General features: G+C 54.1%; 3 protein-coding genes across 3 annotated transcripts; 1 reads left to right on the top strand and 2 right to left on the bottom strand.

Annotated features, from left to right (window-relative positions):
* Positions 1-497: 497 nt before the first annotated feature.
* Positions 498-2,626, bottom strand: BGZ61DRAFT_195817 (subtilisin-like protease). The gene is made up of 2 exons (XM_046237856.1): positions 1,995-2,626; positions 498-1,927 (listed from the first exon to the last, which is right to left on the bottom strand). Exons 1-2 carry the CDS (start codon positions 2,358-2,360, stop codon positions 692-694), a joined length of 1,602 nt encoding a protein of 533 aa, XP_046106700.1. The 5' UTR covers positions 2,361-2,626; the 3' UTR covers positions 498-691.
* Positions 2,627-4,765: 2,139 nt separating this feature from the next.
* BGZ61DRAFT_195793 (uncharacterized protein) lies at positions 4,766-13,392 on the top strand. Its single transcript, XM_046237855.1, has 6 exons — positions 4,766-7,658; positions 7,711-8,108; positions 8,158-8,638; positions 8,686-12,120; positions 12,176-13,071; positions 13,125-13,392. The coding sequence occupies exons 1-6, from the start codon at positions 5,054-5,056 to the stop codon at positions 13,155-13,157; spliced, it is 7,848 nt and encodes a 2,615-aa protein (XP_046106699.1). The 5' UTR covers positions 4,766-5,053; the 3' UTR covers positions 13,158-13,392.
* A 129-nt stretch (positions 13,393-13,521) lies between these two features.
* BGZ61DRAFT_195788 (uncharacterized protein) lies at positions 13,522-14,087 on the bottom strand. The gene is made up of 3 exons (XM_046237854.1): positions 14,045-14,087; positions 13,774-13,978; positions 13,522-13,686 (listed from the first exon to the last, which is right to left on the bottom strand). The coding sequence occupies exons 2-3, from the start codon at positions 13,963-13,965 to the stop codon at positions 13,663-13,665; spliced, it is 216 nt and encodes a 71-aa protein (XP_046106698.1). The 5' UTR covers positions 13,966-13,978; positions 14,045-14,087; the 3' UTR covers positions 13,522-13,662.
* Between the last annotated feature and the right edge of the window lie 406 nt (positions 14,088-14,493).

Below are 14,493 nucleotides of genomic sequence, written 5' to 3'. Positions count from 1 at the left end.
AACCGACGACGGCTTCGGTTTGGAGATTTCGAATCTTGGAGTAAAAAAAATCCCGTTCACGGCGGATGGGTGAGATGTTGGTATCAAGCCGTGCGTGCGACCGGAGGGTCTCTGGTTGACAGGGAACTAACAAAACACTAAGACGGTTAAAGACGTATGGTGCAAGCCAACTGCGATGGAGAGATGAAATGATGTGCGGTTGATGAATGTGACACGCCCAAAGACAGTTAGTCGACGGAGGAATCGCCCTCGAGATGGCACAGAAGTCCTCGTCATGGCAGGCCAGGAGCTCCATTCTCGGGGGAAGGAATCAATCGGTAAGCCTTAGGGTGGAAAGAGCCGACATCTGGTGAGCATGTGCAACCGAAACTCAGTAAGCAAACAGCAGGCACAACACCCTTAGGGACAACAATCACAGCAGCACAAACAACTAAATTAATACAAAACGAAATGTATTCTTATCAAAAGTGAACAAAGTCCCTCTCCTATGTGTATGCAACCAATCTCAGTGGCCCAAGTCAAGCCACCAAGGACACGACGCAATGACGATGACGACAAGAAATGTCAATAGTCTACGCCCTAATTCATATCAATTGTTACCCAAAACGAAACCCAGCGACCGAATCCCCGTCCGCAATCCCAGCGAAAATGCATAACCAATACACCAATGATGATGATCCTATTGATGATCTTACAGAGAGATCTCCGAGAGGAACTGCTCAATCTCCTCGTCGACGAGATCGTGGATCTTCTTGGAGAACTTCTCAGCCTTGTTGCCGAACTTCTTGGCAGTCTTGACGATCTTGCCAGAGACAACCTCGAAGTCGTCCTCGATGTTGGCCTCGAGATCATCAACGAAGGAAGGGACATCCTTAGCGGTAGCCTTGTAGCCACCAGCGGCAACAATCTGGGAGAAGTTGCTGCAGCCACCACCGTTCCAGGCCAACAGGTTGGGGGTATCGTCAGGAATACCGGACAGAGTGCCCTGGGTAGCGATAGAGACGAGGCTGTCCTTCAACTCCTTGGGGGTGATGGAAGCAACAGCGTACTCGGAGTCCTCCGCGGGCTGGAGAGACAGGTAGTAGGCCAGGAGACCGGCGATGTGAGGGGAGGCCATCGAGGTACCGGAGATAGTGTTGACGGCATACTTGGAGCCAATCCAGGTGGACTGGATGTTCAGGCCGGGGGCGAAGATGTCAGTGCACTTGCCGTAGTTGGAGAAGTAGGCACGCGAGTCATCAAGAGCAGAAGCGCCAACGGTGACGGGCTCGACGGCGGCAGCGGGAGAGTAGTTGCAAGCATCGGCGTTGTCGTTACCGGCAGCAACAGCGAAGTGAACGCCAGTGCGGACAGCGGCGTTGACAGCGGCATCGAGGGCCTGGGTCTTGCCACCGCCCAGAGACATGTTGGCAACAGAGCCCTTGAAGCCCTTGCGGTCGCCCTTCTTGGCAGCCTTGACCTGCTCAAGATGGCTGGTGGCAGCGAACTCGACACCCTTGACGACATCGGACATGGAGCCAGATCCGTTGGATCGGAGGACCTTGACGGCGTAGACCTGGGCCTTCTTGGCAACACCGTACTTCTGACCGGCGATGGTGCCAGAGCAGTGAGTGCCGTGACCGTTGCCATCCTCATCGGCATCGCCGGTGGGAATGGTCGCGCCCCAGTGAGCTCGACCCTCAAAGTCGACGTGGTCAATGTTGGTGCCGGTGTCAATGACGTAGGCATCAACGCCCTCACCACCGGTCTCGGTGTAGAGGTACTTGTTGAAGGTACCGAAGTTCAGGGTGTTTCGGTGGGAGATACGAGCAAGACCCCAGGGAGATTGCTTCTCGGTCTTGCCGTCGCAGGTGTCCTCAGTGACCTTGTCTTGAGAATCGATGGGAAGCATGGTGTGAACGAGGGTGTCTCGCTCGATGAACTCGATCTAGTTTTGGGGTTAGCCTCGGCTCGGTGGCGAGGGAAAGGGAGTGGTGTGGATGGCTTGGACTTACATCAGGATGGTTCCGGACCTTCTCGATGACGGACTCGTGGAAGTGGCCAGCGTAGCCCTTGAATGCACCAATCTTGAAGGTGTGCTTCACGCCAGAGAATGGGACGAAGTCATCAGCGGACTCGCTACGCTTTCGGAGCTCGAGGCGCTCCTGCTCGCCGCCAGAATGGATGTCAAGGATCCAGTTGTGGTGGGACGAGGCAGAGGAATCATCGACGTGGTCCTTGAACTTGATGATGTACGAGTCCGGGATGTTCTCGGCCTCGATGGAGCTGAGGACGGGAGCGGACTTGTCGTGGATGGTGCCAACGCCGAAGGTGCTGGCGCTGGCGGCAGCGACCAGCGAGAGGGTGAGGGCGTATCTCATGATGACGAATCCGCGCGTGCGAAGCGACAGAGCGAACGAGGTTCTGGGATGGTCTACCGGCGACCGAAAAGAGCAAGAATCAAGCGTACGATCTACAACCCTCTAAGATGATGGGATTGGAGAGGGCGATGCGTTGGATGATGGAGATGATGGATGAGGGGAGATGATGGAGGAAGAGAGAGGATGGCGAGCGGACCTGGGGTAGATAAACGGAAGGAGCACAGGCGTGCGACAGCTCCGGTGTTGCCTCAGCGGATCAACGCGGGTCGCTGCGGGCGAGCAGTGTGACGCATCCAGCCGCTAGGGTAGGCGATAACAGAGGTGGCTGAGCGCCAAACACGGTTTAGCGGCGCCATGGCCATCCAATCCTGTGACGCACTCCGTTCCCAGGGCGATGCGATAACGGCAGCGCTGAATCGCAGGTACCTCGGAGCTCCCATGACGCTCCGTGCGATCGCCTTCGGGCTGGCACGGTATGCCATGCGCCCGCCTCACGAGTCACGCCTCTCGGTTGCCTTTTCCCCAACAAACAGCGACAAGCGCCAGGGGCCCTACTAACAGTAATGAGCCATTTGCCATGCTGAGCACGCGAGTAAACTCTACCAGAGCGGTGGACCACAGGCTACTGGTAGCTCCCCTGGATGAACTACGTAGAGAATACGACAGCGGAAGGTCCCAAGGGCTGATTGTCTCATCCCCCGCTCGGCTGACGCCGCCGTTCCCGGGCAGGTCGCCTTGGCTGGCACAGAGGCTACTTACTGACTGAGGCGTTGCCGTTTCCACAGGCACAATCCTCGGGCTTACCTCCCAGTAACCACCGGTAGGCGAGCCTGGTCTCAGACCATGAACGAGGCGAGCACCGTGTGCAGAACGCCATTGGGTCTCATATGCACTGTCTGGCGGCCGTCATGGCGCATGTATCCTGCTCGCGAAGGCCAAGGTCCCCACACCAGGGACAGCTCCCGCAAGGTACGTCGTTACGTACAGTGTACCGCCGGCCTAGAGCCCTGCTTGGTAAGGCAGGTAGGTACGGCCAACCCAACTCAGTTAACACTGCACCAAGGAGTTCCCAGTGTGTGCAGTGTCAGAATGCGGGGGGGCCCTCGGCTCCCAGGCTCCGATTGGCCCCCCACCGGCCGCAATCCACCTGATCCATCAAGTCAGACGACGTCCCTGGCACGTGCCTGGCGTGGAAGCCAGGCCAGTGTCTCACTCTCAGGCCCCCAAGACACTGACCTAGATCCCTGGCGAAAGCAGCAAGCTGGACAAGCTAAGCTCGCCTCAATCAATGACGGGAATCAATCATGGAATGGGAAGCCGCAGCTCGGGAAACGTCATGACTTCGACAGCTCATCATTCCCCATCCCGTGCGCAGCCTGTAGCCTACAGCCTGGTCTCGTTTCCGTCAATCCATGCTAGAGCAAGGCACTTCCGCCTGAGCGCGTTGGGGGAGATACGCCGTCATAGCCCATTTTGGGCCCAGCCGCGCCGCGTCCCCCAGCCAAGCCTGGCCGGTCGCCTTCGGTCTGTCTCAAGGTAGCTTTATCTCTTCCATCTTCCGATAACGCCATCATGCGCTGGTCGTCGCTCATTCCAGCCGCCCGACTCCACACTCAAAAGGTACCCTACAAACGTCCTGCCTGATTAGATAGGCATGAAGTACGGACATCCGTATCTCTCGCTCAAGCACGAGGAGCCATTACCTACCATATCGAAGAGGGGTAATTAAGCCTCGGGTGAGACAGGCGACTCCGAGTAGCGACTGAGCCGTTGTAGGCAGGCCGTCCTTCATCTGTATGTCTTCCCATGTAGTTGAGAGAGACTCAGGATGGGTTCTTATTAAGCTTCGCCATGTTGCCTCAACCATCGCAAATTCCCATCACGGAGATGCCCCGTTGCACTGTTTAGGACGCGCCCTCCGTCATCTTTCCATAAGCAGTATACTGTGTGTATTAGGTTTTCAACACAAAGCAACATTGTCACCAATTGCCATGATTCGTGTCGCGCCATTCTCATGCAGCCCCCATTCTCACCCACTCGCCAACTTACCCTACACCACTCACCCGGCTGCCATCGAGCTTGGCCATGCAAGGCTGAGCAGGGATGGAAACTACGTTGTGGGGGAGTATGAGTAGGATGGAAGAGTCTCAGGTCCTCGAAATGGATATATCTCGCCTGCATCCGGTTTTCGTCCCTTCCCGGCAGGCTGGTTTCCGCATGCGGAGTTGCGAGGGACAAGCAGTGGGAGATGTCACTCAGCCTCCCTAACTCGAGGTCCTAATGGCCAGAGCCCAGAGCCCACCAGCCCCAAGGCGGGGCCACCCCTAGAACAGCAGGGCTAAGCCACACCTTCAAGGCTGACCGTGACGAGTTGGTAACCGACACAAGCACTTCGTCCAGGCTCCAGTTCACCAGCTGCTTGAGACACTCATTTTGTTGCCAGCATCGCGTCCACGGCTCACGGCTCACGGCGCCTGAATTCGGAAACCACTGCAAACATCTCCATACCGCTGCCTACTTCCTGCCGGCCCCTGGCCCCACGATCGTCGATTCGCCCCCAACTTCATGCGCCCCGCGCTCGTAGCTCCAACAAGCTCGAGATCTCGCCTTTCGATGCCGACTACGACTGATAACAACCTGGACCCTTGATGGGCTCTGGGAAAGTGGTTTTGGAATAAACCGCTGGTTCCGCAATGAATACAATGGCCTCCTTCTCGAGGAGATACCGATCTTCCACATCGGTCTCGAATCCGCCCAGCTCCAAGTCCCTCGAGATCCTCGACGGCTTGCTCTCTGGGCTTGTCAAAGACGCGGCCCTCCAACAAAATGACGGATACCCCGAGATCCCCCGACTATCAAAGACCCTTCGACACATCGCCCAGCACATAGCTGCTTCAGCGACCCCCGTCCACCAAAATGATTTCCGACATGCCAACGGCTTCGAGCGCATCCTCAATGTATTGCGTGTCTTCTCCGGCTACTACAACCCCGATAAGAGGAGTGACTCGGATATGCTGTCTTTCTTCAAGCTGCTAGGTGAGGCCTTGAACGTCCTTTCAGCAGCCCTAAAGGAACACTCTGGCAACCGGAGATTCTTTAGATATAAAGTTGAAGGTGGTGGCTGGGAAGCATTGGAACAGGTCATCGCCAGCATTGGGCTAGGGGGCGCTGAGCCAGATGCGTGGATAAGCTGCCATGTCTTTGGGAAGCTGCTCGCCTTCGCTCTTGACGACGAGGGACTTGATCTACTCTGCCAGTCCATCGCCAAAGCTCTCCGCCAAGATACGGACAATTCTTCTGCAAATGGTGACGATGATAGCTCCGGGACAGAGGAGCAGTGGGATTTGGTTTTAGCCAAGTCGGCTGAGAACATTGCACCAGGCGTGAAAGAGGTTATCAACTCCAAGGCCATCCTACGCCACCCGGAGATTTTGAGAGCAGTCGTCAGCTTCTGGACTGCCATCCCACGACTGAAGAATGGACCCGCTAGCCCGGCTGCCCTCCTTGTTCTGGAGACGATACAGTCCGTCATCTCTGTCTCTATCTATAACCGCGCTGCTGTTCATTCAACTGGAGTTCTATCTCAGTTCCTCAGAGTCGTCTTTAGCACCGACTCGGCACTGAGCCTTCCTGAACGCGAAAAGGTCCTGGCCGTCTGCAAGATGCTCATGTTTCTGGGCGTCAACCAGCCTGCAGACACACAGTTCTTGCTTTCATCACCGAGCCCCGAGGCATCCGAATTTTGCTTGCAGATGGCGGCCAAATATTCTGGGCCGCCCTTCTTCCAATTCGACCTCTCATTAACCGGCCACTCCTCCCTTGAACTTTCCAGCCTTGGCCGCTCATTCCCACCCCAGTCAAGCGGTGGATATACCTTTACGGCTTGGATCCGGGTAGATAGCTTCGACCCTACTGCGCACACGACCGTCTTTGGCGTGTTCGACTCTTCTCAGTCTTGTTTCTTGCTGATGTATCTGGAGAGAGACACACACAACTTTATTCTTCAAACCTCTGTCTATTCCAACAAGCCCAGCATTCGGTTTAAGTCAGTTTCATTCCGAGAAAATAAGTGGTATCACATCGCCATCGTCCACCGGCGGCCAAAGACCATGACTACCAGCAAGGCATCCCTCTATGTCAACGGAGAGTTTTCTGAACAGATTCGCTGCAACTACCCCCACTCGCCCCCACTATCGAACGGAACCAACGAGAGTTTTGCTTCTTTCAACTCGAACCAGAACAAAACCAACCCTGTCCAAGCCTTTTTGGGGACTCCCAAGGATCTTTCAAACCAGGTTGGGCCCGGTCTTGTTTTTTCGAGATGGTCACTTGCTTCTGCTCATCTTTTCGAGGATGCATTGAGTGACGACTACTTGGCTGTCCACTATGGTCTCGGGCCACGGTACCAAGGTAACTTCCAGGACAGCCTGGGAGGGTTCCAAACCTACGAGGCGTCTGCCACTCTGGGTCTACGAAATGAAATCGCCCACCCCGGAAAAGAAGAGAGTTCCGATATTCTGAGAGCGATCCGTGACAAGGCCAGCTCATTGCTTCCAGAGTCCAAAATCTTGCTGAGCATACTCCCCTCGGCTACATTCCCTGAGAACGTCCAATACTTGGACACAGGGTTGCTGCGCTCAATGCCGAGGAACTGTGCTCGTAATCTTTTTCGATCCTCTAACCAAGAGGGCTCTGCCTTGGCTATTAACTGTGCTGTCCCATGTCTTCCCGATACCTTGTTCAGGCAACAAGGTCTGGCATCGTTTCGGGGCAGCCCAATTGTTGCTGTTCCATCATACCTGGACGAGAATCTGTGGCGCCTGGCTGGGTTCACACCCCTGGCGCTCAAACTTTTTGAGAGAGCGTCATCGACAGATGAGACTGTCCGCGCCGCTGAAATGTTGTTCCACTGTATACGACAGAGTTGGAGAAACAGCGAAGCTATGGAGAGAGATACTGGATATGGCATCTTGGGCATGCTGCTCCGTGTGAAGTTGGGATACGGCAACAGCGGCCGCAATGATGCTACTGTGTACCGACTTCCCATCACTAATGAGGAACGAGATCGACTGGCATTCCAGCTTCTTAGCCTAATCCTTGGATTCGTTGGATACAACCATGCTGACCCTATCGAATCATTCATCATCAACCCTCTCGCCTACCGGACCCTACTGATTGATTTGGATATTTGGCGCAAGTCAGCGCCGCGCATCCAGGAGCTGTACTACAAGCAGTTCGTCACATTCGCCGTCAAGAGCAAGTACCATGAGTTTAATAGCCGGAGGTTGATCCGGATGAGTAAGTGCGCCCACTAAATCACCACCTACGGCGATACTGACGTGGACTATAGGGATTGTGAAACGACTGCTAGATGCCATGAAAGGTGAAGTGGTGTCAGAAGATACGGTGCCTCATTTCATGGGTGCCTTTGAAGTTTTGGTCAGGTCAAATTTCAGCCAAGAAGTCCTGAGGTCTCTGGCGCTGTTCATTACATACGCATTCCACTCGCCACTGTCGTCATTTTCGCGAACATCACGACCTTTGTCGGCTATATCAAGGTCCAGCACTCCAGCCCCGATAAGGAGAACTCCAATCGACACCGGGGCGGGCAGTAATTCGCCTTCTGGGTTGAAGTTCCTCACGAAGAAGCAGCTTGGCGTCAAAGTATTGAGCATGTACTCTCGCATCTTGTGCGAGAAGGGCAACACGACTCATATTAAGAAGTTCGCCCGGACAGTGACCAATAAGGTAAGAACTAGTCCAACCAGCCTATAGTCTACATACTCACATCTTGCAGTGGCTCCTGTACCTGCTGGCGGAAAATGACCCGGAAGTTGTTGTCCATGGTTGCAAGATCCTTGCTCGACTCTTGATAGTTCATGGATCCACCTACACTGCCAAATTCGCCCTCAAGTCTGGTGGCTTCATCATCATGGCGAGCCGACTCAAAAGATTCTGGGATATGCCGACCTTGTGGCCAATTTGCTTTAGTATCTTGTTCGGATATGACGTTTCCGAAATCGACTTTGACAGGAACTTTGACTTCTTCAGTCTCCTAGAGCTATTCGGCAAGCGCAAGGTTGTCTATCCGGACTCATTAGTGGTCGTTACCGCGATGCTGCAGCATGGTCTCAAAGATGTGATGAGACACCAAGATGATCCAGACTCCCCAGCAAGCAATACCAGCTCGTTCAATATCCTGAAGAAGCAACCTTCTGCTCAGGATATCCGACCACGGGCAAGTTCCATGGACCTTGCGACAGCCCTTGAAACTCGATGTACGTGAAACTCTGTGACACAACTTTGCTCGACTAACCACCAGCAGTGAACTTTACAAGAGACAGCGAGCGGATTGTGAGCCACGCAGGTGTATTGCACACCGTGATTCGTTTCCTGCTAGACCTCCATGCGCGATCGAGCGAGTTCCGTGATTTCGCCCTGACTTCGGAGTGGGTGAGGCTCCTGCTGGCTGCTCTGTATCCCATAATCGTCAGCGCCGATGCTGTGTCACCCGAAACTGAGCTAAACTCGGGGAATTCGGCACTCACCTTCGAAGGCACCGACGTCATCATCCGTCCCGTTGGTGGCAGTGGTTCAGCAGCAACACCAATTGTACGGACAAGCAGCGTTGACCCAGTCCCATCGCCACAGTCCACCCCCCCGAAAGGCACGCCACTCCGCAGAGCGTCGTCGTTCATCCTCCTCACAGCCCACAAGTCGCCGCTTGGTCCAAGCCCAGCCCGCTTGAGTCCAGCACTGTCGCCCCGGAAGAAAGCACCAAAGCAGAAACCTAGCAGCGAGATCCTGGAGGGTCTTGTGGAGCTTGTTGTGAGCGTCTTCATGGACCAGCTGCTCGCCCGGAAGGAATTTCCCGGATTTGGCCTCTTCACCAAGGTCCCACCAGGGTTCCAGGAGCATCAGGCTTATTTTGAGTCTTACATTCTGAGAAATGTGATCGCTCAGCTCACCAGCAATATCCAACTTAACCAGAAGGCAATTTGCGAACCTCGAATCATCACAAACCTGGCACGATTCTGTCTTCACATGTCAGAAGCAATCTTTGAGGGATGGTTCATGAATGGCGCCGAGACCTTGATTGAATTTATCGGCATGCTTTTAGAATTCCTGCAGCGACCCGATATCGCTAGCTTGAAGAGTGTGCGGCTTTGTAGTCAAGCCGTGTCCATGGTCCGCAGTTGCCTCCTGAGGATCATACTGTTGAGATTGTCCGATTTGGATAACCCCCAGACCACAGAACTTGAGGCGAGGGATTTCATGAACAAAATCGTATACTGGCAAATGTCTATCCTGGCCTGTTTCACCTCAGAGGATGACTACCTCAAGCTCTTTTGGTATCAACTGTACACAAAGTTGACGGATGACAAAAAGTCGATCCGGCTAGCTGCAGCAAACTTCCTGCGCATCATTCTGGTGCAGAAGCCTGACGAATCTGCAGCTTTGATTCGCTCATGCATGTCCCCGGACCAGAAGCAGCTGTCAAAGGACTTTCAGAAGCTGACTGGGGTGGACGACGAATCATTTTTGGACTGGGTTGACAAACATCGCCCATCGTTGGATGTCCTCTTCTTTGGTGGCATGTCAAAGACGTGGGAAGACTTTGTCAGTGCAGAAAACACTCATACTGCTGAGACTGCCAAAACCCGCGTGACCAAGCGCAAGGAGAAGCTCAGAGCATGGACCTCTGAGAACAGCCACACTGACAAGATCATGCTCAGTCATGATATTGGCAACAGCGCTTGGATGAAGAGCATCTATAACTCAGAGTACTTCAAGTACCAGCGCATCATGCAAGATCAACAAGACGACTTGGTGTTCCTCAGCTCGGCTTATAAGAAGATGGAGCGAGATTTGAGGCGACCCGGTGCCGTCCTTAGCGAGTCGACCCCGTCCAAGTGGAAGCTCGATCGAACTGAAGGCCGGAACCGAATGCGACTGAGAGTGCTCCCTGACTACAGCATGAACATGGACGAGTATCAGCCAAAGCGGAAGACAAGCGAGATCATGCAGACGCTGCGGATCAATACCACAGCAAGCCCAGTTCCGTCAGTCACAACGAGCGCAGTAACACCGTCAACCAAGATCGTTTCATCGAATCTTCTGGATGGAAGCGACGCGGCGCAATTTACGGAAGAGCCTGATTCATCTACAGAACCACCGAGCTCTGGGGTTTCTCCCGAGGACGATTTTGAGCTTGTGGATGACCCAAACGACCCCAACGAGGGGGACGAAGGCTTCGAGGACAAGAACAGAAAGGTGATGCGCCGACTGGAGCATGGGGACCAAGTGCAAGCGGCGTACAACATCTCCCGTATCGTCGGACTGGAAGCATGTGAAGGCATTCTCATAATAGGCAAGGAGGCCTTGTACATGATGGACAACGTCTTCCAGTGTGCCAACGGAGACATTGTAAATGTGTGGCAGGCGCCTCCTGAGGAGCGCGATCCGTTCTCTCAGATCGTCACCGATGCGAAGACGTCCGAGAAACGACAGAATGCTGGACTTAACGATCAAGAGTCGAGGCATTGGAGATGGCATGACGTGATCAGTATCTCGAAACGTCGGTTCCTCTTCCGCGATGTTGCCATTGAAGTGTTCTTCACAGATGGACGGAGTTATCTGCTGACCACCATCAACCCAGCCGTGCGCGACGAGCTGTTCGTCAAGATGCTCAACAAGGCTCCCCACACTAGCGGTGCCAACGCACTGCCAAACCCCGAAGATGGTTGGCGGCTAGAGGCACTGAAGGTCTTTGACGAGTCGCCACAAGGATTTGGATCCAAGTTTGGCACGTTCTTCAACTCATCCCCGTGGAACCCCATGATGAAGCGATGGCAGCGGGGTGAGATCTCAAACTTCCATTACTTGATGATGGTGAACACCATGGCTGGACGAACGTTCAACGATCTCACTCAGTATCCTGTCTTCCCTTGGGTCTTGGCCGACTATACAAGTGACGACCTGGATTTGGAAGACCCGGCAACATTTCGAGATCTGTCTAAGCCGATGGGTGCGCAGACTCCAAGTAGAGTCTCAGGGTTTGCCGAGAGCTACACCGCATTGGAAGAGATTGGAGAGATACCTTTCCATTATGGAACTCACTACTCCTCGGCCATGATCGTCTCATCGTACCTGATCCGCCTGCCGCCCTTCGTGCAGTCCTACATCCTGCTCCAGGGAGGAAGTTTCGACCATGCAGATCGTCTATTCCAGTCAATCCCGGACGCGTGGAATTCAGCCTCTAGTAGGAATAAGGCTGATGTAAGAGAGCTCATCCCCGAGTTCTTCTGCCTGCCCGAGTTTTTGACAAACATCAACGGCTACAACTTTGGCAACCGAGAAAGCAATGGTGTGAAGGTTGACCATGTTGAACTTCCGCCATGGGCCAAGGGCGACCCGAGAATATTCATTGCCAAGCATCGAGAGGCACTGGAGAGCCCCTACGTTAGTGAGAACCTGCACAAATGGATCGATCTGGTTTTTGGCTTCAAGCAACGGGGAGAGGCTGCTGTGGAAAACCTGAATGTGTTTCATCATCTGTCCTACCGAGGTGCTACCGACTTGGACAGCATCACGGATGCAAAGGAGAGAGCCATTATGGCTGGCGTGATTCACAACTTTGGCCAGACACCGCACCAGGTGTTTGCAAAGTCTCATCCATGGCGGGAGCATGTCCGGTGCCCAATTCGCCGGCTTGATACTGGCATCTTTTCACTCGCATGCCTACCAAACCCGCTTCTAGGTAAGCTGTACCAATGCATGACTCTGAAGATAACCAACTAAAGCGTGACAAACAGAGAGTCACGAACGTGTGTCAACGTTGATGTACGCCCCGAAGCTGGACCGGCTCCTATGCGCTTCCGCCTTTCGCCTGAACCTCCCGTCCTATGACAAGTTCCTGGAATGGGGATACGCCGACAACAGCATCCGCTTCTTCATTAGCGACAACCGGAAGGTAAAGCGTTACTACATCCCTGACTATGGCCGCCTCGCTAACTCCCGAAAGCCGGCTGGCCTCTTCGAAAACCTCCACATTGGACAGATTTCGTGCGCGTGCTTTGCTGATTCCAAGACGCTGATCACCGCCGGTGAGGATTGCGTCGTGTCGGTCTATGCGCTGCAAACGGCCCCAGGTAAACCAGTGGAGCTCCTCCCAAGGTCGAGTCTTTTTGGACACAAGACGCCAGTTACCACGATTGCGGTGAGTAAGGCGTTCAGCACCTTCTTGACGGTGTCTTCAGACGGACAAGCGTTCTTGTGGGATCTCAACCGGCTGTCGTTTATTCGCAAACTGCCATTGGTACGCCCAGTGGAGTGTGCTCGGATCAATGACATCTCGGGTGAGATCCTCCTCTGCTCTGGACCGAATGTGCTTTTGTACACCCTCAACGGCACGCTCCTCCTTGACCAAAATCTTTGTTTTGAGCAGGACGACTATATACACTCATGTGCCTTTTACGAGGGCGCAGGAAACGAGTGGTTGGAGAGCTACCTTGTCTTTACAGGACATAAGCGTGGACGGGTTAATGTTTGGCGCAGGACCATCACTGGCGGCCGATGGACACTGGAGCTTCTGAGGAGGCTGGATCATGTGGACTACAAGAGTGAGAAGGGCGCGAACACGGAAGCGGGGATGACATGCATTACCCCAATGCCGACGTGTGTGTATACGGGAGATGACGATGGCCGAGTTGTAAGTTCCATCGACAGCCTTCCCGCAACGGGGCCATTACTGACGCGTTCTAGTACGAGTGGAATTTCATGAGCAAGGACAGATAGAGTCTAAGTCTACCAGCCAGAACGACGGTACAGAGTAGCCACCGGCAATTCTCGATGTGACATGCCTCCGCGGGGATGTTGTGGCGAGGATAGGAAGAGCGTGGGAGGAGCGTGGGAGGAGCGTGGTTTTTTGGCTGTATTGACCTCGGGCGTTGAATGGCATCAGAGTGTTGGAGCATGTTAGAGCTCGAGGTGAGAGAGGGCGCATATATATAGCGGGTGCTCTGTGTGGTGCTCTGTATGGATTGTAGGAGCGTCATGGAAAAGATTTGTAGCGTCAATTGCTGGATGGACCTCGATTGTCCTTGTCCTTGTTCTCTGTATGGATTGTAGGAGCGTCATGGAAAAGATTTGTAGCGTCAATTGCTGGATGGACCTCGATTGTCCTTGTCCTTGTTCTCTGTTCTATCCTCCTCTGCTGTCTCCAACGCCGTAGTTTGTACAATGTGTGCCTATCGCGGTCTCCCACATGCGTCGTCCTCGGATCATCCACAGATACCACGGTTTACTCGTCATCGTAGCCGGTCAGCTGTTTCCGAGGGCCGGTCGGGACTATAAGCTCTGGTTAGATTTCCCTCTTCGTTTCCCACTGAAGGTTGGGGTCGGGGCACAACGCACCAGGGTAGGTAACGGGGACCGGGGGCGCATCAACGTCGCCGAAGTAGTATCGGATCGGGGGCACAATGGGCATGGCGACGGGGCCGGCGGCGCCGATGATGACGGACCAGAAGAGGGCCGGGCGTTCGCGGGCTGCCCAGCGGCAGTATTTGAGGGGCGTGGACCAGAAGAGGGGCGCGGCCGACGACATTATGGGCGATATCCTGGCGGTAGGGGAGAGAGGGTTAGCAGGCGAGGGCGTGGAGGGTGCGGGAGCTGGGGCGGCGTACTCAATTGGCGGTAGAGATGTCGTGGGATTCTTGCCGTGGTGTTGATGGGCTGGAGACGACCTCACGAGAGGCGCCGTTGGCTCGGTCCAATCGCAGGAGCGGAAAAACCAAGCGCGGGAGTTGGATAATCCGCTTGCGAGAGAGATGGCGCTAAGCCTGATAGGGGTCGTTCAACATTGGGGAGATGTCAGCTTCTGACCTGTGTTTGTGACTAAATGTAGTTCAATGTGGTAAGAAACACCAAATGGATGGTGGGTAATATAACTTGATCATTTTAGTTGATCAGGAATTCTATGCGGGAAAGGAATTGGGAGTTCTGGTGATGCTCTCCCATTATCGTGTAACTAACGTCCATTTAATTGTGATGATATTTCCCAAAAGGGACTAGTGCCACCTTGAATTTCAGACTTCTTTTCTCAAACACGACGCACACCCAATGTGGCAGCCCC

Source organism: Ilyonectria robusta, assembly GCF_021365365.1.
Source record: "Ilyonectria robusta strain PMI_751 chromosome Unknown BGZ61scaffold_6, whole genome shotgun sequence".
In the NCBI taxonomy this organism is placed as follows: domain Eukaryota; kingdom Fungi; phylum Ascomycota; class Sordariomycetes; order Hypocreales; family Nectriaceae; genus Ilyonectria; species Ilyonectria robusta.
The sequence above is the reverse complement of the archived record's forward strand: the minus strand, read 5'-3'. Positions and strand labels throughout refer to the sequence as shown.